This window comes from Peromyscus leucopus, chromosome 2 (assembly GCF_004664715.2).
Source record: "Peromyscus leucopus breed LL Stock chromosome 2, UCI_PerLeu_2.1, whole genome shotgun sequence".
Taxonomy (NCBI): domain Eukaryota; kingdom Metazoa; phylum Chordata; class Mammalia; order Rodentia; family Cricetidae; genus Peromyscus; species Peromyscus leucopus.
Window position 1 is genome coordinate 130,379,477 of NC_051064.1, and position 22,995 is coordinate 130,402,471.

General features: G+C 50.4%; 3 protein-coding genes across 4 annotated transcripts; 1 reads left to right on the forward strand and 2 right to left on the reverse strand.

The window, feature by feature from the left end:
• Positions 1 to 331: 331 nt before the first annotated feature.
• Eif3i (eukaryotic translation initiation factor 3 subunit I) lies at positions 332 to 10,870 on the reverse strand. Its single transcript, XM_028887649.2, has 11 exons — positions 10,791 to 10,870; positions 10,605 to 10,697; positions 8,592 to 8,679; positions 7,013 to 7,078; positions 4,022 to 4,171; positions 3,816 to 3,943; positions 1,941 to 2,051; positions 1,735 to 1,824; positions 1,392 to 1,465; positions 596 to 688; positions 332 to 495 (listed from the first exon to the last, which is right to left on the reverse strand). Exons 1-11 carry the CDS (start codon positions 10,791 to 10,793, stop codon positions 414 to 416), a joined length of 978 nt encoding a protein of 325 aa, XP_028743482.1. The 5' UTR covers positions 10,794 to 10,870; the 3' UTR covers positions 332 to 413.
• Tmem234 (transmembrane protein 234) lies at positions 10,863 to 17,607 on the forward strand. Of its 2 annotated transcripts, none has more exons than XM_028887652.2 (5): positions 10,863 to 10,928; positions 11,172 to 11,323; positions 12,687 to 12,753; positions 16,678 to 16,770; positions 17,107 to 17,607. In XM_028887652.2, exons 1-5 carry the CDS (start codon positions 10,913 to 10,915, stop codon positions 17,196 to 17,198), a joined length of 420 nt encoding a protein of 139 aa, XP_028743485.1. In that variant the 5' UTR covers positions 10,863 to 10,912; the 3' UTR covers positions 17,199 to 17,607. The 2 variants fall into 2 exon arrangements, with proteins under 2 accessions (XP_028743485.1, XP_028743483.1); XM_028887650.2 differs by having other exon boundaries at positions 10,869 to 10,928; positions 17,104 to 17,607.
• A 629-nt stretch (positions 17,608 to 18,236) lies between these two features.
• On the reverse strand, positions 18,237 to 21,349 carry Dcdc2b (doublecortin domain containing 2B). The gene is made up of 5 exons (XM_037202960.1): positions 20,086 to 21,349; positions 19,933 to 19,972; positions 19,368 to 19,503; positions 18,824 to 18,927; positions 18,237 to 18,586 (listed from the first exon to the last, which is right to left on the reverse strand). Exons 1-5 carry the CDS (start codon positions 20,127 to 20,129, stop codon positions 18,530 to 18,532), a joined length of 381 nt encoding a protein of 126 aa, XP_037058855.1. The 5' UTR covers positions 20,130 to 21,349; the 3' UTR covers positions 18,237 to 18,529.
• Between the last annotated feature and the right edge of the window lie 1,646 nt (positions 21,350 to 22,995).

Sequence of the window (22,995 nt, forward strand, 5' to 3'; positions counted from 1 at the left end):
TGATACCCCTTCAGCAGACTCTCGTGGATTTCTCACACTAGGGCTTCCTTACATTTCTGCCTCCTTAGGCCCTTTTCCCTGCTGGTCCTGCCCACCTGAGCCATCAGACAGAAAAGGAAGGGGGAAGGTTCCCAGACCACATCAGTCTGAGCCCCTCCTTAAGCACTGGCCGCATGAAAATGGTGGAGTGCCTGCTTCCCAGGCTAGCCCAGAACAGTGCCGAGTCGATGTGCAGAGAGAAGGCCTGAAGAACTGAGTATTCCTTACTGTCAGCCTGCCGGGGTTGTGAAGAGGGAGGACGGACAGGCTGTGGAAATGTCTGACCAGGAACTATTTTTAACAAACTCATTTATTTCTCAGAGTCTGAAACCCTCTGTGAGCAGCCTCCCCAGTGTGGATGGAGATCCAGCTTCTCAGGCCTCAAACTCAAATTCAAAGTACTGTGGGTCAAAGTAATGGATGCGGACATAACCATCTTCACCACCGCTGCTGTAGCTGGAAAGAGATGGACAGGGATGATCAGATGCTGCTTGGAGGGGAAGCTGAGGCAGCCAGACATAGCAAATGGGCAAAGACCCCCGGCCACTGAGAATACCTCTTGCCATCAGGATGAAAGGCAACACTGTTGATAGGTCCAAAGTGGCCCTTGACTCTTCCAAATTCCTCCTCAAAAGCCAAATGGAAGAACCTGAGGAGAGGGTGGGTAGCAGACCAGTTATTTAGTCTCTATCTCCTTCCAAAACACTTGATGCAGCATTCTGCAAAATGAAGACTATTGAGGCAGTATTCTATGTAACAAAATTAATAAAGCAGAGAAGTTAGGATAAAGGAAAGAAATAAAATGAAGTTATAGGAAGAGTACGTAAACGTCTGCTTCAGTAGACAGCAAACACCACGCACTTACACGTTCTGGTGCTCTAAGGCTTACTAAATATTAATTCACTTACTTAATCTGCACCCATCTCTGAGGTGAACACACTACCCCGTCCCATTAAACAGTTCAGAATCCTAGGCCCAGAGAAAAAGACAGCATCATTTAGGCTCTCAGAGTTCATGATCTCTTTTGCTTAGAGACAGGGTCCTGTGTAGCCCAGGTGAGCTAGGAGTTGGCTGAGGCTAAGGATGACCTTGAACTCATGGTCCTCCACTTCCCAAATGACAGGAACTGTCTTACAGGCTTGGGGGCACCACCCATTGGTCAGGCCAGGGACACAAGCTGGTGTGCTAGGCGGGCACTTTAGCCAGCTATATGTCCAGCTGAGTTCATGACCTCATCGGCTATGAGATATCTGCCACACTCCCTATGATCCTTCGTGTTCAGGAGGTTGGTGGTTACTCTGAAAGGCATCCTCCACGTGGGCTCAATGTGGAAGAGCTTGCTTCCCCTTTACCTGGCTTCAAACTTGCCAATCCTGGTGGAGGTTGTGGTTACATCCATGGCTTCCTGACCACCTCCCAGCACCACCTAAAGAAAAGAAAGTTCAGGTGCAACCAGGACTTTTTCTGCACCCTTTGTCCTCTGCCAACAGCTCCCAGTCACAGGAGGAGGATCTGCAGGGAGGGATGAGCAGCCAGTTCAGGTGCCTCCTGCTCACTTCCCTGGGCTACCCAATCAATCAGCACTGTAACTGCTAGGAGTCCCCTCGCTGTCTGACACCACTGTCCCCCAACATCTACAGCCTAACTGCTGGGCCAACACTCGGAAAGCAGGAAGCCTGAGTGGGGTCTTCTCACGTGGTCATAGTTGGGAGAGAGGGCAGCTGAGTTGACCGGACGTTCTGTTCGGAAAGTCTTCTGATGTTCAAGACTTGTGGAGTCAAAGAGCTGGAGAGAAAGGGCGGGCAGGATCTGTGACGGGCACCTTTTCGGGCAGGTCAGACTGGGTAAATGTGCACCGGGAGGGCAGGGAGAGCTCCGCCGGATCCCTTACCCAGGCTCACCTTGGCTGTGTTGTCCTTGGATGCGGTGACAAACATGGTCATGTCTCTAGACAACTGGATGTCATTGATCTGCCGCGAGTGCTCCTTAACATTCACCAACACCTCCCCAGACTGGAGGAGCAAGCGGGAAACTGATTTGCGGGAGCCCCGAGCCACTGGTCCCCAGAAACCTGAGACAAGCTAGAGTTTCCATTTCAGCCCTTCCTTACCTCCTCAATCTAATGCCGCCACCACCCCTCACTTTTGGGACTGACTGACCCCAAGTGCTCTATCACTGAGCAGTGGTGGCACACGACTTTAATCCCAGCACTTGGGAGGCAGAGGCAGGCGGATCTCTGTGAGTTCGAGGCCAGCCTGGTCTACAGAGGGCAATCCAGGACAGTCAAGGTTACACAGAGAAACTCTATCTCAAAAAACAAGTAACAAAAAAAAAAAAAAAAAAAACCATGTATATGGATATGTGCCTGTGTATGCAAGTGTCAGTGCCCACAGGTCAGAGGACACTGATTCTCCCTGGCACGGGAGTCACAGGCAGTTGTAAACTGCCTGATGTGGGTGCTAGGAATCGAACTCAGGTCCTCTGCAAGAGCAGCAAGTATTTCTAACCACAGAGCCATTTCTCTCCCTGAGGTTGTCTAAGGCTAGCCCTGAACTCACTCTGTAGCCCAGGCACACCTCAAACTTATTTTCCTGTTTTGGGATGTTTTACCATGCCTGGCTGGCCTGGAACTGACTATGTAGACCTGAAACTCAGATCCACCTGCCCCTGCCTCCCAAGTACTGGCCTTACAGGTGTGTGCCACCTCAGCTTGCCTCAAGCCTGCAACTTGTCACCCAGCTAGGTAACAGGTCTAGACCACCACACCTAACCTGTAAATGTATTATTTTTCCCTTCCTTTTTATTATCACATCTCCAATTCCTGGTATTCAGAGATCACTCTACCTTAGCTTCCCAAGAACCTGGAACTAGAGGTACATACCCTTCTAACTCCTAAGTATTGTGTGCCTGTCTACAACTCCACATCTTCATTTGTACCAACTAGTTCAGCTCTATGCTCCAAGCTGGAGCTGTAGAACCTTCCAAATGGCAAATACTATAAATAATGCCACTGCCTAGAGAAGAATCGGATCCTCACCTTCTGACACTCAAAGATGTTTACTCTCCAATGCCAATCCACTTTCCAGAGGAGCACAGTTCTGGGTTTTGTTATATCTCCACTCCTTACATTGGGGAACTCAGGGCCTTATTATACATGCTAGGTAAGTGCCCTTCCACTGGGCTACACTTTCAGATCTTGTTCCTGATATTCCTTTCGCCTGTGGAAAACTATTCTTCCTGCTAGAAGCTTTTTTTTTTAAAGATATCATTCATTTTTATTTTATGTGTCATGAGTATTTTGTGTATGCGGGCATGCACGCTTTTGTGTGTGAGTGTGTTGTGTGTGTGTGTGTGTGTGTGTGTGTGTGTGTGTGTGTACCATGTTCGTGTCCAGAAGATATCCTGGATCCCTGGACCTGGAATTAACAACAGTTGGGAGCTGCCACGTGGGTGCGGGAACTTAAGTCTTCTGTAAGAGTAGCCAGTGCTGTTAATCACTGAGCCATCTTCTCTAACCCTTGGAAACTGGACTTATTTTTCACGACTCCATGTACATGCCACCCCCTCTGTAACAAGAGTACACTCTGGATTTAGCTGAAATCTCTATCGTGGCATAAATAGGCATGACTCATGTACTGGCTGTTTGTAAGCTGGTGGCTGAGTCGCCTTGTCTTCCTAGGAACCTCATCCAGGGCCTAGCAGTCTCTAGTGATATTTGTAACCACTGTTAACACACTCCTGACACCTACTGGCATCTGGTCACACTTGGCCCTTACCTTGGCGCTGTACTGGTTGAGCTCTCCACTCTCATGGCCTGCGATGATGCACTCCCCCAGGGGTCCCCAGACCGCACTGGTGATCTTGGAGTCACTGCAGGGGATCTTCATGTAGGGCTCGTTGCTGTCTGTGCACAGCAGCAGAGGTCAGGCCCTGGGACAGGAAGCCACACCCCCACCTCAGACCCCCTGGTCCGAGCCCTCACCGATCTGGCTTGGATCCCGCAGATCAAAGAAGCTCACAAAACACTGGTATCCCATCTGCTTGTCTGTGGAGAACATGATGATGTTGCCCCCAAAGTCAAAGCCACAGGTGCGGACAGCTGAGTTGGTCTTCAGTAGAGCCAGCTGCTTCCCTGGGGAGAGGCGGGGTCTAGGTTACTATGGTCTAACTTTATCCCAGGAAGGCGCTATCACACTCACCTACCCAGCCTCACAGGGTTCTGCCCTGACTGACACACACAGACACACCTCTTTAGCTGTCTTTCTAGTCCCATTCTCCAGCACTTTTTCTGGAATCCTGAGGAATACGGCTCTACTAGCGGTGGGTTCCCAGCTCCGTTTCCCTCTCAGACTCCATTTCTCCCGTGTGTGCCAGCACAGAAGCAGGCACCAGCAACCACCCAGTAGTCAGAATAATACAATGGCCTCCCCTTTGCTGTCAGCTCTTCAACTGCTTGGACCTTGTTCAAACCCACAAGTCCACTATTCTTCCCTGTTCATCAAACTCCTCAGTGTGCCAAGTTTTTTTGTTTGTTTGATTGATTGTTTCTGTTTTTTGAGACAGGGTTTCTCTGGGTAGCCCTGACTGTCCTGAACTCACTTTGTAGACTAGGCTAGCCTCGAACTCACAAAACATCTGCCGGCCTCTGCCTCCTGAGTGCTGGGATTAAAGGAGTGTACCACCACTGCATGGATCAGTGTGCCAAGTTTTACAGAACAAAACCAAATTCTCTGAAGAACTTAAATCTAGACTAGCTGTTCCTACAGAGGACGCAGGTTCAATTCCCAGGACCCACAGGTCGCTCACAGCTCTTTAACTCCAGACCCAGCAGATCTGATGCTTTCTTTTGGCCTCCATGGGCAATGCACAGACATGGTTCACATACACGAAGGCAAACACCCATACATGTAAAATTAAAACAAACACCAAAACTTGGACTGGAGATGGAGAGCTGGCACAGGAGTTGGGAGTGCAGGCCGTCCTTCTAAAGGTTCTGAGTTCATTCCCAGCACCCACATTGCGGCTCACAACTGTCTATAACTATAGTCCTATGGGGCCTGATTCCCTCTTCTGGTGTGCAGATGTACATGCAGACAAAACATCCATACATAAAATATATAAATCTCAAAATAAACAAACAGAATAACTTTTTTTTTTTTTTTTTTTTTTTTTTTTTTTTTTTTGTTTTTCGAGACAGGGTTTCTTTGTGTACCTTTTTGGAGCCTGTCCTGGAACTCGATCTGTAGACCAGGCTGCAGAATAACTTAATCATAATTGGTTGTGGTGATATTTTGTTTGTGCTCTAACAAATAAAGCTTGCTTGGAGACCAGAGGGTAGGGCCAGCCACTAGTTAACCACAGGGGCCAGGCAGCGGTGGCACACACCTTTAATCCCAGCACTTGGGAGGAAACAGGAAATGATATGGCTGGGCTGAGAGAGGAAGTGATAGGGAGGGTGGACACAGGAGCCAGGTCCCTTTTTCAGTCTGAGGATTCCTAGAGGTAAGAAGTCTGTCTAGTGGCTGACTGCTCTCTGCTTCTCTGATTTTTCACCCTGATATCTGACTCTGGGTTTTTATTATAAAGACCAATTAGGATTCGTGCTACAATTGGTGATTTTTGTTTTTATTTATTTATTTATTTATTTTTAAAGATTTATTTATTTATTATGTATACAGAGGAGGGCGCCAGATCTCATTACAGATGGTTGTGAGCCACCATGTGGTTGCTGGGAATTGAACTAAGGACCTCTGGAAGAGCAGTTGGTGCTCTTAACCTTTGAGCCATCTCTCCAGCCCTTGTTTTTATTTTTTAAGACAGGTTCTCATGATATAACCTTGGCTAGCCTGGAGTTTTATTTTTATTTTTCTCTTTCCTGTTTTTTTTGTTTGTTTGTTTGTTTGTTTTTTTTCAAGACAGGGTTTCTCCGTATAGTTTTGGTGTCTGTCCTAGATCTCACTCTGTAGCCCAGGCTGGCCTCGAACTCAACAGAGATCCACCTCCCTCTGCCTGCCGAGTGCCGGGATTAAAGGCGTGCACCACCGCTGCCCAGCTAGCCTGGAGTTTTATATATTGTGTTTGTTTTTCCAGATAGTTTCTCTCTGCAGTCCTGGAAGTCACCTTATAGACCAGGCTGGCCTCAAACTTGGAGATCTGCCTGCCTCTACCTTCAAAGTGCTGGGATCAAATGTGTGTGCCACCACTGCCTGGCAGAGTTGTATTTTAGTTATTTATTTTGTTGCCTGACAATGTCACACATGTATATAACAGGTCCTGATTACTCTCCCTCTTGTCCCTATGTCTACCACTTACATCCCTATCAGTCCATCTCCCAGGTCTGTGATTTCTAGTTTTGTTTTGTGACTCAGTTAGTCTAAGCGAGGGCCACCTGTGTGACCACTGGATTGGGAGTGTCCACTGGAACCTGCTGCGATCAGGAGTGAAGGCAATAACTTCCACACTCCCTGAACCTGAAACCAACTTCTTCACTTCCACAGTCAAGGTTGTTCTGGCTTCAGACTCTAGTTTCATCCACCCTACCCCAAGCTGGCTGGAAATTTTCCATTCTCCTGCCTCAGCCTCCCAGTGCTGGCATGAGGTATGTGCCGTCACACACAGCTTGTCTTAGCCTTTTACCTGGACATCCCTTGCCTTCATTCCTGCTTGTACCAAAGCGACCAAGCACTCTGCTGCCCATAAAAGCCCAGCTCTCACAACAGTTACCTTGAGAAACCTTCCAAGGCCACCCATTCCCCACTCAGGAGGTCCACTGTCCCTCTCCGGCCTTCCTTGCACATGGCTTATTATCTTAATGTAAAGCTCCTGTCCCCAGCTAACTTCCTCACTGTCTCGTTTGTTGTCTCCTAATCCGTAGACCGGAAACCATCTCTCTCCAGCCCCCCGAACACATCTGCTTAGACAGGCACACTGTGGTTGGTAAATCCTCGCTGAGGAGCGCACGGCGCAGGTTTACCTGTTTCACAATCCCAGAGGCGACAGCTGTTATCAGCTGAGCCAGTAAGGACATGCTTGGTGTCCCCTGAAGGAGGTGTTAAGAAACATGACTGAAGAAATGGTACAGTGGTTAACAGCGCTGGCTGTTCTCCCAGAGGACTCAGGTTCAAGATTCCCAGCTCCCACCCATATGGTGGCTCCCAGTTCCAGGGTATTCAATGCCCCGCTCTGCACTCTGGGGTACCACACACACACATACATGCAGGCGAATCATTCTTAGCCACAGAATAAAACAGAAATGATGAGGGCTGGGGAGATGGCTGGGTGGGCAAAGTGCTTGCCGTGCAACCATGAGGACCTGAGTTCGGGTCCCCAGCACCATATACAGACTCAGATGTGCCTGAAATCCCAGTGCTGAGAGGTGAAGATAGGAAGTTCAGTGACTTGATGGACAAGTCTAGCTAATCAGTGAGCTCCATATTCAGTGAAAGGTTATGTCTGGTTTTTATCTCAAAAGAGTGGCGGTGGTGGTACGTGCCTTTAATCCCATCATTCAGGAGACAGAGGCAGTCGGGTCTCTGAGTTCAAGGCCAGCCTGGTCTACAGAGCAAGTTCCAGGGCAGCCAGGGCTACATGGTGAGACCCTGTCTCCAGGGAGTGAAATGGGAGGGATTGGGAGGCTGGAGAGATGGCTCAGTGGTTAGGAGCCCTTGATGCTCTTCCAGAGGAGTCACGTTAGAGCCCCAGCACCCACGTGGTGGCTCATGACCATCTGTAATTCCTGCTCTGAGGGAGCAGATGCCCACTGCTGGCACGGCACACACGGGACACAGACACACAGACAGGAAAAACACCCATACAAATACATCTCTCTCTCTCTCTCTCTTTTTTTTTTTTTTTTTTTTTTTGAGACAGGCTTTCTCTGTGTAACTTTGCGCCTTTCCTGGATCTTGCTCTGTAGAGCTCTGTAGACCAGGCTGGCCTCGAACTCACAAAGATCCTCCTGCCTCTGCCTCCCGAGTGCTGGCATTAAAGGCGTGCACCACCACCGCCTGGCTTACAAATACATCTTTTAAAAAGAAAAAGAAAAGGAAAGGAAGAGAAGAAAGAAAGAAAGAAAGAAAAGAAAAGAAGGAGAGAGAGACGGAGAGAAAGAAAGGTAGGTAGATTGAAGAGTGATTAAAGAGACACCTGATGCTGACTTCTGGCCTAAGTGCATGACCTGCATATACAGATTCATATCTCTCTCTCTCTCTCTCTCTCTCTCTCTCTCTCTCTCTCTCTCTCTCTCACTCACACACACACACACACACACACACACACACACACACACACACACACGAAAATGGCTAAGTCCACCTGAGCCCATGCTGGAAGCCATCTAAAGCATCTCCCAGTTCAGCCCCAAAGAGCCTTTCTTACTCTCTCACCTCAGAGTGTTCCGACCTTCGAATCCAAAACTTAAACCTGCCCTGTTTCCCCAGTCAATGAAGCAAAGGGAGTAGGAAGCCTTATTCTCTGGAGCACTACAGCATGTCAAACTCCCAACCTCAAAGTCGGCATCTCCAAGGCTGGCCAACCCACAGCCAAAAGGATACAGTCAGCATCCACACACCACACAGCTCCAGTATGGCCCATGTAGGTGCCCAGCCTCTCGCCATTCACAGAGTACCACACATTGACGATCTGCAAGAGTAAAATGACAGGGTGGGTCACATCTCAGAAAAAGCAACAGCTCATTTGGCCCAACAAACCCTCTGTAGACTCTAGCCAAGCCAAGTGTGCCCTCTGCTCATTTATTAGACAGCTGATAAAAGAAGGCCAGCTCCTGGGTTCTCCTCTATCCTAAAAGTAAGCAGTGTTGAAACTAGGCCTGCAATCGCATCCTCAGTATCTTCTGTCTGGACTCAGCATCTCCCTGAAGAATCAAAGGCCAAGGTGTCCTATCCAATTGGGAACAGATGGCAGTCAGGATGTGCGGGCTCTCCTGCTACTTTGTCCCTCTCGCTGTGATTTTAAATTCAGTGCTTTGCCCTCTAAACTTTTTTTGAGACAGGGTTTTTCTGTACAGCCCTCGCTGTCCTGGAACTCACTCTGTAGACCAGGCTGGACTCAAATTCGGAGATCCACCTACCTCTGCTGCCCAAGCACTAGGATTGAAGGCGAGCACCACCACCACCACCACCACCACCACCACCACCACCACCACCACCTCCCTGCTCACTGTCATCTTTAAAAAGGCTAGAGACATAGCACAGAGGTTAAAAAACACTGGCTGCTGTTCTAGATGACCTGGGTTTGTAACTCCAGGTCCAGGGGATCTGATACCCTCTTCTGGCCTTCTCAGGCACCAGGCATACACATGCAAGCAAAACACCCATACACTTAAGATAAACAGATTCATTATGTTTAAAGCACATATTTTAAAGGGCAAGGCCAAGCTGTGTGTGGCAGCACACCCTATATTCCCAGGACTGGGAGGTTGTGGCATGAGGATGGAGAGGCACAGGCCAGCTCAGAAACTCCAATAAAATGTCTAAGAAATGTAAAATGTAAGTGACTAACATACACCAGGTATGATGAAAAACCATTACAAGAATGACCTCATTTTATTGAGGGAGGTACTTAAAGTTCCATGTTTTATTAAAAGGAAAAAACTGTAATTTAGAAAGGTCACGTGTCATATTCAAAGTCACACTGTTAGTAGGTAGATACAGGAGTTAGGACTCACATCAAGCTCTGCCTTCAGACTACTCAATGCTGGTTTGTTTTTTTTTCCCCCTCTGTGTAGCTTTGGAGCTTGTCCTGGAACTCGCTCTGTACACCAGGCTAGCCTCGAACTCACAGAGATCCGCCTGCCTCTGCCTCCCGAGTGCTAGGATTAAAGATGTGTGCTACCACCGCCCGGCTGTTGTTGTTTTAATAATTTATTTCTATTTTATGTGCATTGGTGTTTTGCTTACATGTATGCCTGTGTGAGGGTGCCGGATCCCCTGGAACCTGAGCTATAGACAGTTGGGAGCTGCCATGAGGGTGCTGCGAATTGACTACCCACTGTTAACCATCAGTTAACTGTCTCCATGTGCAAAAATGCCTCAAAAGGCAGTACCCAAAGAGACTGTGCACCAAGTATCAACTTGGGAGTGAACAGACTAAGCCTAGGAATAGCCTCACTAAGTTCTACGTCTTTCTCCTCTTCCCCTCTTTTCCTACTTGGTGCCAGGGATCCAACCCAGGTGCATGTTAGCCACTCTAGTGTGAACTACAACCCCAAGCCCCTCATAATGACACAGCTCACTGCCCATGGATCAGCTTTATCCTCCGAACTCTAGCGGTTGTCCGTTCTGGTTCTTCCCATCCTCGAGAGCTGACCCTGTCCCAGTCCCCCTACCACACAGTCTCTTCTTTTTCTTCTCCCTGGGTCCTCTTTCCCATCAACCATCAACTTATCTTAGGTCTCTCTACCCTACCCCGCCCGGGACCGGTGGTTTCCTGCTTTTCAGTGGAATTGCCCTCAGGCGATTCCTGCCTTGTTCACCCACCCTCCCGACGGTGCGAACTCGCCCCTCCGGGCGCCCCGCCCTCCCGCCCTCCCTCGCGCGGCGGCTCACGGGGTCTTTGGCCACGGTGAAGAGGAGGTCTCCTTCGCGATTGTACTTGATCTGCGTGATGGACCGCTCATGGCCCTGCAGCAGGATGGGCTTCTGTGGGGACACAGCGGGAGTGTCAGTGCCAGGAACCCCGTCCCATCCCGACTGGGGACCCCCAGACCGCAGCACCACATGCCTGGAACTCACCATCCCGGCGGTGACGCGAAGATAGAGGCAATGTGAGTAGGACCGGAAGAGGATGAGGGTCGACTTCCGGATGCGGGGACTCCGCCCCCTGGCTCCCGGAAGTAGAAGGGTCTGGCGTTGCCATGGCGGCGTCTCTGGGTGGGTAGCTGGCCCCGCCCCTCCGCGGCACCGACTCTGGCCGGGGTCTCCTATCTCACGTCCCCGGCACCCCTGAGTCCCAGGGCTGCTCAGTCCCGGACAGACTCACTTCTGCCACCTTTGGTGCGGCACCTCCCGGCCTAGCGCAGCCCGGCGCGGAGAGCACGGGAGGGAGATGGAGCCGGTCAGCCGGGCCGGAGGAGGCCGGGGAGGGCCTGGGTGACTCTGATCCTTTGCTTTCAGGGCAGGTGCTAGCTCTGGTGCTGGTGGCCGCCTTGTGGGGTGGCACGCAGCCGCTGCTGAAGCGGGCCTCCGCCGGCCTGCAGCAGGTGCATGAGAAGACGTGGGCCCGGCAGCTCTTGCAGGAGATGAAGACTCTCTTCTTGAATACTGAGGTGCGTCTGTGGACTGCTGCTCCCTCGAGGAGCCCACCTCCTACTCACTAGAAGCTCCTGGAAGAGACATTTATTCTCTGTGAGCCTCGGCATTATCATTGGTAAAATGGAAACTATATGATAACCTTTGTATAGAGCTGATGTAATAATTGAGGGAACGGGGCAGTGGTGGCGCATGCCTTTAATCCCAGCACTCAGGAGGCAAAGGTAGGCTGGCTCTCTGAGTTCGAGGGCCAGCCTTCTACAGAGCAAGTTCCAGGACAGCCAGGGCTACACAGAGACACCCTGTCTCGAAAAACAAAACAAAACAACAGCAAAAAAGAACTGAGGTAAGACACATAAAACACTTAGCACTGAGCCTAGTACAGCATATATGTTCAACCTATGACTAGTGTTAATGTTATTGTCACCTTATTAATTATGTAACAGTTGTCTTTCCAAGCTTTCTCTGGGCTCAACTTGCCCTGGCATAGAGCATAAGGAAGGCTATCGAACATTGCCTCCAACCCATGGCTGCTGAAGTATGCTAGCTAGAAATGCAGGACTCTCGGGGCTAAGGGGAAGGAGAGAGGTACAGATGAAGTACTGTGTGAGTTCAGAAGAGAAGTGGAGCTGGAGGACTGGGAGGGGACTCTTGAAAGGAGTGGCACTGGCCATCAAGGCCTGACAGGCTATAGGTTGGGAACTGGCCAAGATGAGGGAGAGGGTATTTACAACAAGAGTGTGCATTGATGTTTCTCTCTTTGCCCTGAAAAGGTCCTCAGGTACATGAGTGTTCCCTGGGCACGTGTGTGTGTGTGTGTGTGTGTGTGTGTGTGTGTGTGTGTGTGATGGGCATTTATTTATCTCTCCCTCTGGGGGAAAGGCAGATGCTAGAACAGCAGTTCTCAACCTCTCAACCTGTGGGTCGAGACCCCTTTGAGGCTGCACATCTGATATTTACATTACAGTTCATATCAGTGGCACTGAGGAGATGGTTAAGAGCACTGGCTGCTCTTACAGAAAACCCAGGTTCAATTCCCAGCACCTGCATGGCAGCTCACAACTGTGTAAGTCCAATTCCAGGGACTCTGACACCATCTTCTGGCCTTAGAAGGTACTGTCTGCACTTGGTGCACAGACCGCTATTCGACAAACAAAACAAAAAAAAAAAAAAAAAAAAACACCTATACAATAAAATAAATTTAAAAATGATGAATATCAGTGGCAAAAGTGCAGTTATGAAGTAGCAATGAAATAGTTTTCTGGTTGGGGGAACTGTATTAAAGGGTCGCAGCATTGGGAAGGTTGAGAACCCCTGTGCTCGATCAGCTAAGACTGTTGTGTGAACAGGCAATGGCTGACAGATTTCTCCTCTTTCCAGTACCTGATGCCCTTTCTCCTCAACCAGAGTGGCTCCCTTCTCTACTACTTGACCTTGGCATCAACAGGTGGGTCTCTGGCTTGGACCTCCTCTGGGGTGGAGGCCATATTTTTTGAGGGGAACTTGAAACACCTTGCACCTGTCAGTGAGGGAAGAATACCTGTTTCTGGTCCTTCTCTGGGTCACAGGAGCAGTGGGGTGGTTACGAGTGTGTGGCCAGGCAGCAGAAGAGAAGGTTCATTTTGTTGTCATAAGTGCTGACTTGTTTTATTTATTTTGGGAGGAGAGAATTGTGGTGTGTGTGTGTGTGTGTGTGTGTGTGTGTGTGTGTGTGTGATAGTCTTTTTGTTTAATAGTTGGGTTTTTTTTTTTTTTTTGAGACAGGGTTGCTGTGGGATGTTCAAAACTTTAGCTACACAGGGTTTCTCTGTGTATCAGCCCTAGTTGTCCTGAAACTCACTCTGTAGATCAGGCTAGCCTCAAACTCACAGAGATCTGCCTGGCTCTGCCTCCCGAGTACTGGGATTAAAGGCGTACGCCACCACTGCCCGGCTTGTTTTTTTTTTTTTTTTATTTTAATTGCATTTAGTCCCGTTCCTCCCGCCCCCCCCCCCCCCGTGCGTGCTGTGGTGCTGTGTGTGTGTGTGTGTGTGTGTGTGTGTGTGTGTGTGTGTGTGTGTATAGAGGCCAAGTTTGGGAAGAGGCTCTCTCCTTTTACCTTGTAGATTCTCTGATGAACCCAGATCATCAATCTTGATGGCAAATGCCTTTACCCACTGAGCGTCTTCCTGGCCCTTGTTTGTGTTTAGAGATGGAGTCTCACTGTCTAACTCAGGCTGGCTTCCAAATCATGATCCTCCTGCCTCTTTATCCAAGTGCTGGGATTACAGGTGTTCATCAAACATCCCGGTAAGGGAGGCATCAGCTTTTGATCCCTCTGTTCACTGCTTACCTGGCCTAGAGTAAGCCCCTTATTTGAATCTTGATTTTATATGGGGTCTTGTAGCATTGTGAAGATTGATTCAGTGTGTGAGAAGAATCCGGCAGAGTACCTGACATATCGAGTAGAAGCTCGAGAAATATACATTTCCTTCCTCCAAATGTTTGTTGACTGCTCCTAATACATCAGGTTACATATTTATATCATGACCTTCTGAAGCAAAAAGGTTTACCTTCATAAATTATAACACTAGCCGGGCAGTCGTGGTGCATGCCTTTAATCCCAGCAATCAGGAGGCAGAGCCAGGCAGATCTCTGTGAGTTCAAGGCCAGCCTGGTCTACAGAGCCAGATCCAGGACAGTCACCAAAACACCACAGAGAAACCCTGTCTTGAAAAAAACAAAACAAAAAACAAAAAAAAAATAACACTGGGCAATTTCCATGCTTGCCTTAACCCCAACAGCATGCTAATGCAAAGGGATTCCAAGCTGTAGATTAATGGCTATAAGCTGGGCACTTGGAGGCTGAGGCAGGAAGATTGTTACAAGTTCATGGACATCTGGGATACTTAGTTCTAGGCAAGCCTGTCTCAAAACACCAACAAGAAACCCACCCCTAGATGCATGCTCTTGGACTTCTGCAAGTCTCCTTGCTGTGGTTTTGCCCACCCTAGAGTCAATAGGCCCAAAGGGAGGAGAAGACCTGGTAAGATGGCCTCCGGGTCTGATACTTGAGTTTCAATTAGAGAGAGCAAGCACTCATAAGACATCAATTAGGCTGGGAATGGAGCTCATTTGGTAGACTGCTTGCTTCCCCTGCCTGCACAAAGCCCTGGGGACAGTCCTCAGCACCAAATATGCCCTAGGTGGTGGCTAACAACTGTAATTCTAGTCTTAGAAGTGGAGGCAGGAGAAGCAGGAATATAATAACTTCAGCAGGAGTAGCCTGGGGTACTTGAGAGCCTGTTGTACAGAAACAGAGGGATAGGGCTCCACAGGAAAAGGCACCCACCTCCAAGCTTGACCACCAGACTTTGATCCCTCTGGCCTCCACAAGCATGCCACTGCACATGCACCCACTCTATCCCATCCTCCCACTAAAGCCTCTCAACTAATGTAATTCCTGATGGGGAGCAGTGCTGAACTTTCTATCCCTTGGCTGCATCTAGCTATTTCTGAAGTTATTTATTTATTGTTGGTGGAATTTTCTCTCCTGCCAGTCAGTTCCCAAATAACCACACGTTGACTTCTTATTAATTATAAAGGCTTGGCCAATAGCTTAGGCTTGTTACTAACTAGCTCTTATAACTTAAATTAACCCACTTTTATCAATCTACTTTTTGTCTCATGAGCTTATTACGTTTTCTCTGTACTGCCCATAGTGGTTTTTGCGACAGTCCTGTCTCTTCACACTCAAAGACAACCTAGATTTCAAGGTCATCAGGACAGACAGGCAGCAAAGGATTCGGCAGAATGAGTGTGAGAGCTCGGGGCTCAGCTCCTGTTATCAATCAAGCACTGTGTGTACCGTAATGCATTTTCACACACTGCAAGAATATCATCACCATTCAGCACAAAGGAAATAGACTGAAGTCATAGACTCGAGAGCTTATGGTTTCTTTCCTTTTTGAGAGAGGCTGGCCTCAGACTCTCTATGTGGGGATGGGTGAGATGGCTCAGTGGGTAAGGATGCTTGCTGCCACACCCAACAAGCTGACTCTGAACTTGGAGGCAGGAAATCTGGACTTCACCCAGAATGAGCCCTGCATCTCTTCTATGGAAAGGAGCTCATTCTCCCGTGTTGTTTGTTTGAAAGGGCATCCTTGTAACCCTTGCTGGCCTGGATAGAATTCAGTGTGTAGACCAGGCTGGACTTGAACTTGAAGCAGTCCTCTTGCCTCTGCCTCCTGTGTGCTAGGAGTACAACTGTGCACATGCTTCCTGGCCTTGTTTTTTGTTTAAATCTTGTGTGTGTGTGGTGTATGGAGGAGTGCATGTTTATGTTTGCCTGTGGAAGCTAAGGACCATGTTAGGTGTCTTTCCGAATTACCCTCCACTACAGGGTCTCGGGGTCTCTGACTGATCCCAGAGCTTCCTGGTTGTCTCTCCTGGGCTGGCCAGCTAGCTCCAGGGCTCCAGCCATCTCTGCTACCCCTATCTCCCAACATAGGTTATAGACACATTCCACCTTGCCCAACTTTTACACAGGTGCTTCGGTGATCCAAACTCAGATCTCTGTGCTTTCATGGCTGGCATTTTACTGACAAGCATCTCCCCAGGACATCCCCCCCCTTTAATAGCATCTTGTTATGTGGTTCAGGCTGGCCTCCAACTGGAGATCTTCCTGCCTCAGCCTCCTGGTTGCTGGGATTATGGTTCGTTCCCTAACACCTGCCCCATGATGCTCTGTTTTTATTTATTTATTTGTTTGTTTATTTTATTTATTTATTTTTTCAAGGCAGGGTTTCTCTGTGTAGCCTTGGCTGTCCTGGAACTCACTCTGAAGACCAGGCTGGCCTCAAACTCACGAAGATCCACCTGGCTCTGCCTCCTGAGTGCTGGGATTAAAGGCATGTGCCACCACTGCCTGGTTGTTTTATTTATTTTTGAGACAGAATCTTACTATGTAGCCATGTCTGTCTAGAATCTCCTAAGGTAGACCAGGCTGGTCTTGAACTCCCAGAGATCTGCCTGCTTCTGCCTCCAGGGTGATGTTTTTGTTTGTCTGCTTTTCTTTCTCTTCTTTTTTTTTTTTTTTTTTTTTCTTTTTCTTTTTTTTTTTTTTTTTTTTTGAGGCAGGGTTTCTCTGTAGCCCAGGCTGCCCTGGGGAGATCCTCCTTCCTCTGCCTCCCAAGTGCTGGGATTAAAGGTGTGCTCTACCACCTGGCCCCCAGAGTGATTGAATTAATATACTACCATGTCTGTTTTGTAAAGGTGGGGATAGTGATGATGATAAGGAAGAAGGGGAGAGGAAGGAGGAAGTTTTGCAAATATTTTGTCCCTAGAAAGGCATTCTTTGCATCTAGGGGTTTTTCTTGCTCTGACTTCCCAGATCTGACTTTAGCTGTGCCCATCTGTAACTCTCTGGCCATTGTCTTCACACTGATTGTTGGGAAGGTCCTTGGAGAAGATATTGGTGGAAAACGTAAGTCAAGCTGCTACATGTCAGGGGATAGATAGCTGCTTGGGCCTTGACATATGTGAGTATTTCCCCAGTCTGTCTCCCATGCATGGGTGGAGGAGAGAAGTGAGAAGAGAGAGGCCTCCCTTATCTTGACATATGTGAGCATTTCCCCAGTCTGTCTGCATGGGAGAGGACAGACCTCCCTTACCTTGCCCTTTGCTCTGCAGCAGCTCTCCTGCTTGTGACCATCAGTTCCCTTCCCCTGCGCAATATGGGGACAGAGGCTGGGGTGGGAATCAGGGCCAGGCACCGTCAATCTTCTTCCTTGACCCCTTGATGCTTTCTTTACCTCAGAAGCAGTGGCTGGCATGGTGCTCACCGTCACGGGGATCACACTGTGCATCACGAGCTCGGTGACCAAGACCCAGGACCAACCGTCCTCCTCTTGAGCAGGCCAAGCCCGGCCTGCACTTCTGCTGTGCTCAGCAGGTGCTGCAGGGGTACACCAGCCGGCCTCTCTGAGCTTAGCTTCCTCATCTCTGGGATCACATCTACCTCAGAGTCACAATAAGAATCGCATGGTCCAGAGTTCCAGGACAGCCAAGGCTACACAGAGAAACCCTGTTTCAAAAAACCAAAAAAAAAAAAAAAAAAAAAAAAAAGAAGAAGAAAGCAAAGCAAAGAACAAAGAAGAAGGACAGCCCTGGGAAGGTTTTGTAACCTTTGGTGGGTTCGGCTGTTGTGGAGATTTAGCACTGGACCCAGGAGTGGAGCGGTGGCGCTCGCCTGTAATCCCAGCACTCGGAAGGCAGAGGCAGGCGGATCACTGGGTTCCAGGCCAGCCTGGTCTACAGAGCGAGATCCAGGACAGCCAGGGCTACACAGTGAAACCTTGCATTAGAAGGAGGAGACTGGCCGGGCGTGGTGGCGCACGCCTTTAATCCCAGCACTTGGGAGGCAGAGGCAGGTGGATCTCTATGAGTTCGAGGCCAGCCTGGGCTACCAAGTGAGCTCCAGGAAAGGCGCAAAGCTACACAGAGAAACCCTGTCTCGATAAAAACCAAAAAAAAAAAAAAGAAGAAGGAGGAGACTGACTTAATGCTGCAGACTGTACACCCGCCCAGCAGCCTCCGCCCCAGCAGCCTCTGCCTGCTGTCATCTCAGGCACTGTTCCCCTGGCCTGCTGGCCTGCTGGCCTGCTGTAATATCAGAGTCCACAGAGCCTCCACTACATGGAAAGGGCTGGCTGCAGTCTCTGATCCAGGACTGTGTCTGGAGGCTTCCGCAGCCCCACTACGGTCTCTTGGCTGACTTGGGGTGGAACTCAGGGAGAGTGGTTACAGCAGAATGCAGATGAGAGAAAAATGAGCCGGCCCTGGGCAGAAATGCTCACCTGCCAATCCCTCAAGTGAGCAGACAGCTGTGCGCCAAGCTGCAGCAAACACCTGGCCAGTAGCAGCTTTCAATAAATCTGCAGCAAACAAAGCTCAGCAAATATTACTTTATTGCGACAAGCCTTCTCCTAAACCCAGTCTGCAGTGCCTTTCTCTGCAGGGAATCTCATAAGGAAGTAGCCTCCACAGAACTTGCTAGGCTTATGAATGGGGAAGGGCTGAGGAGGCCATACCTCCTGTGAGGAGCCCTGTGAATCATGGTTTCTCAGGAACAGGCTGCTGAAAGCTGGGGCGGGGTAGTTGGGAGTGGTTGTCCTCAGTTTCTGTCTGGAGCTCCTGGCACTGAAGGTGGTGGACCAGCATGGGCTGAGCTTGAGGACAGACAGCTACAGGCCCCGGCGGGTGTTGGGGGATAAGGCCTCTTCCACCGTCTCTGCTGCCCTCTGGTGGACATGTGGAGACATACAGAGCCATGTGGATGCCCAGTTTGTATCCACTGCCAGAGGCCCCCAACCCAGGAAAGGAGGCTGGAAATTAGGTCTTGGGAATCAGGAAACAAGAAGACAGGCTTTCAGATTTTGATCCGCTCAGTCACTGGGAACGTGGTGTCCTGGGAGCCCCGACTTTAGCTCAGACCCCTGCCCATCTCAGGGTAAGGTGTCCCAAGCTGATGGGCTTACCTGATCCACAGGCTCTTCTGTGCAGGTGTTCTCGTCATCAGCCACTTCCTGAGCCCCGGCTGTTTCCTTCCTTGGATGGGAAGCCTCGTCAACTCCCTTAACCCCTAACAAGGAGGCAGCATTGGTCGATGTCCAGGCTGAGGGGGTCCACAGCCTTCGGTGCCTTCACCTGCTCCCCCAGTTCCTTCCCCTGAGCCTTGTCCCACGTTCTCCAACACCTCAGAGGATGGCAGGGAAGTTAGAGGCCAGCCTTTAGCTCCCAGCTCTGAGTCCCACCTCTGGACCTTATGGTTTAAGCATTGTCTTTTCTGTTTATGTAAGTCCCTATGGGCTGAGGAAGCTCAGCGTAAAGCTAGGCTCCAACAAAAATAAAGTCGAACAGAAGAGTGGCGTGGAGCTCTGTTGAAGCGTTCTCCCCGCAGACATCCCCCTGCAGTAGCAAGACCATCCTGTGTTGATGACTGACCTGAGCTCCCATGCCTCCCTAGCATATGTGAGCGAGCACAGGGGAGTGATGTGAAGGGCCCAGCCCCGGAGCCCTCACCTGATGGATGTGAGAGAGGAAAAGGCTTGCTTGGTGGCTGGACAGACTGCTGGGTTCTGACATACAAAGTGGAGGGCTCAGTTTGTCCAGGTTCCTTTGCAGAAGACAGGGCTGCCTGGGCCTTGTGGCCCTGGGCCTACAGAAGGGACCCCGAGTGAGAACCCCGTCTGTAGACTGCTTACAGTCTCCAGCTCCCCAGTGTGCCCTGCTGCCTGTGCACGCTGAGTCTGCATCCTTCCCGCCTGCCTTTGTTCCTGTAGGCGAGTCTATCCAGTTGATGCTGGCATCCAAAGATGCCAGTGAAACGGTGCCACACGCTCATTGGCTCCTCTGGGAGAATGGAGGTTCCCCTGGGCCCTGCTACGCCAAGCAGCCAGTTCCCACAGCCACCCTGTGGGGAGGCAGTTGGCATGGCATGTGCCACTCGATAACTGTCACCCTGAATGAGTCTTGTTTATGCTTGTGAGCTTCAGTTCCTACCCCAAGAAAGGGAAATCACTGCTTCCCAGGATGGGGTGAGGCCAGAATCCCCAGCGAGTCACTCCCCTGTCCCACCATCACCTACCCTCCGCCTGTGGCACTCAGACTTCCGGCCTGGAGGATACCTGCAGTGAAAGGAAGGTTTGTAGTGTAGTGGGCAGAGGAGAACACAGTCCTAGCCCCCAGGCCAGAGAGCACTTCCTCTGCTGTGCCCTGCGACCCTCCACCTCAAACATACCAGCAGCCCCTGGCCAGAGCGGGGCTGGGCACCAGCAGCTCCATGTAGGGGAGGGCTTTGAACGCCTCTTCTCCAACTGCCACGTAGTGATGGCCACTCACCAGAGCAGCCCCTGCTGACAGCGGGAGCCCCTTGAGGGTGCAGAGTCTGGGAGGAGGTCAGATAACAGGCTGCTCTCTACCCAGCAGGCGCTGAGGTAGGTACAGCTCCTTTGGGGGACCCTCTGACTTTGGTCCTCTGGGCAATGTTAACCTGGGCCAGGAAAGCCCTCCCCTGAGGCACAGGAGGCAGTCCTGCTGGAGAGAACATGCCTTCCTTTGTCCTTTTACTCACTGGTGTACCGCCCCACTCTGTAACTTGACCTTCTCGGTCAGCAGCTTCAGCACCATTTCCCAGTCCTGGATGACAGTCTGGGGCAGCTTCAGACCAAAGGGGGGACTTTGTAGGTCCCCATTCCTGAACACACTGAGACAAAGAACAGCCCGGTAGGGGATGGGTCTCCAAGACTCTACATGTGAAAGGGGCATAGGAACCACTTAGATGATGGGATTTTAATCTTCCCACTTGTCATGGGGCTCCTGGAAAAACCCACTGCCATTTTCTTGGTCTCACTGAGGCACAAATCCATACCCCCACTCCCTGATGCTGGCACTCACTGGATATAGCAGGGGGCATCTGCTGGCAGCCACTGTCCAAAGGCCCCATCACATGGGCGGTGAGACATGAAAGGCTCCTGAAATCCAAGTCAGGAGAAAGTCCAGGACTTTGGTTGGGACTGGCTGGTTATAAGAACATGGGGTGAGCAGGCAGGAACCAAACTTGTGCAGGAGAGCGAGGGAGCAGGGGTGAGTCTGGTTGTGCAGGAGAGCGAGGGAGCAGGGGTGAGTCTGCTCACACCTCTCTGGAGGGTACCCCCTGAGTCACACAACTCCTGTCCTTTGGCTTCATGTTTCACAACTTACCCTTTCCTTTGAGGACTGTGGCCTGGGATTAGTTAGAAGCAGGGGCTGACCCAGGACAGCAGCAGGTTCTGGAATGGGGGTGGTGTGCCCCAGACTCCACAATTCCTGCTGCCCCCAGGACACTTGTCCTAAGAGGAATGGGATGGAGGACAGAGCCGTGGAGTCTCCCCTGGACTTACATGTTGATGGCTGCTCTTCCCACCCGGGGGTTTCCTTCCAGGAGGCAAGTAGCTGAAAGGACAGAGAGGACCCAGGTCACCCGAGGGAGTCGGAACCGGGCTAGCCAGGCTTATGCCCATCACAGCCAAGATCCCATCACTGCAGGGCTAGTCTGAGGAGACCACTCTGCGGGTTGAACTTTTCTCTGACTAATGAGATGGGATGTGTGTGTGTGTGTGGTGGCACTCCTAAGGCTGGGCCTACTGTTGGTGGCACACGCCTTTAGTCCCAGCATTTGGGAGGCAGAGGCAGGCTGATCTCTGAGTTCAAGACCAGTCTGGTGTACAGAGTGATTCCAAGACAACCAGGGCTACAAAGAGAAAAGGAAAAAGAAAAAGATCTAGCACTCCCAAGTGAGACTGAGATGAGACAGTGGAGTTTCCCAAGTAGTCCAGGCTAGCCTCTACAGTGTGTAACTGAAGATGACCTTCAACTTGTGACCCACCATCTCCACCTCCCATGCAGACACCAGCCTGACTCCAAAATCTTATTTGGTCTCCTATCCCATCATCACCACCAAACAATCATGTCTTCATGCTTTCTGTAGCCAAGCATCTCAAACTCTAGGCTGACTATCCTCTCTCTCTAGGATGAAGTCATCTTCCAGTAGCTGCCCAGCACCCTAAGTGTCCCTCCTCACTGGTTTCGAGACATCTCTGTGTCTTTTCTTTCTGACTCACTTGGTAGCCAGCTGCCTCGAATCACAGAGATCCGCCTCTGCTCGATGCTGGATAAGGCGGCGCCACAGGGAACATGTGGAAATATGAACTTGCCTTAGGATCTCAGAGAACTGAGTCTGGTTATAAAGCCATGTGGCTTTTAGGTGCACCACATTGTTGAAGGCGGAGGGCAAGCCTTCAGTATCTTACTATAGTCCAGAAGTTCCCCATTCATGAGGGTGATTTTCTTTTCATTTCGTATGAAAGTCAAAGAAGTGACTTATTCAGAATCCCACAGGAAGTGACTAAGTCCAGACGCCATGTTCCTTCCTTGTGGTGAACTCCCCCAGCAGGGTGCTCAGGCAGGACTTGGAAGCTAGGCCTGGGTTGGAAGCTCAGGTCAGTTTTCTTCCACTTTGGAGGACAGTCTAATCTTGCAGAAAGAGATGAGCCTAGTCTAACAGGAGTTTCAGACGCTGAATACAGCAGGGAGGAAGTGGTGGCCGGTTTCAGTGTTTGGTGATGGTGACGGCAAGGACTAAACACTCTCAGGGCTGCAGAGACGGCTCAGCAGGCAAAGGCCCTGGGCTGCCAAAGCCTGACCGCCGTAGAGCCACGTCGCAGGAGGGTAGCAACTCTGGGGGTGTTTCCTGCCCTGTGCACACCTGCCATCACACACACACACACACACACACACACACACACCTGCCATCACACACACACACACACACACACCCCCCCCCACCCCCATCACACACACACCACACACACACACCACACACACACACCTGCCATCCACACACCACACACACACCACACACCTGCCATCCACACCACACACACACACACACCACCACCCCACCACACCACACACACACACCACCACACCACACCACCACACACACACACACCCACACCTGCCATCACACACACCACACACACAACACACAATAGCACCACACCTCCCTGATTCACAATCCTTTCAGTAATGCTCAAAAACATAACTATTAGTTGAAACTCCTCTCCCATAAAATATGTCACAGCACCCCCCCCCTAGAGCCCCCCGCGGA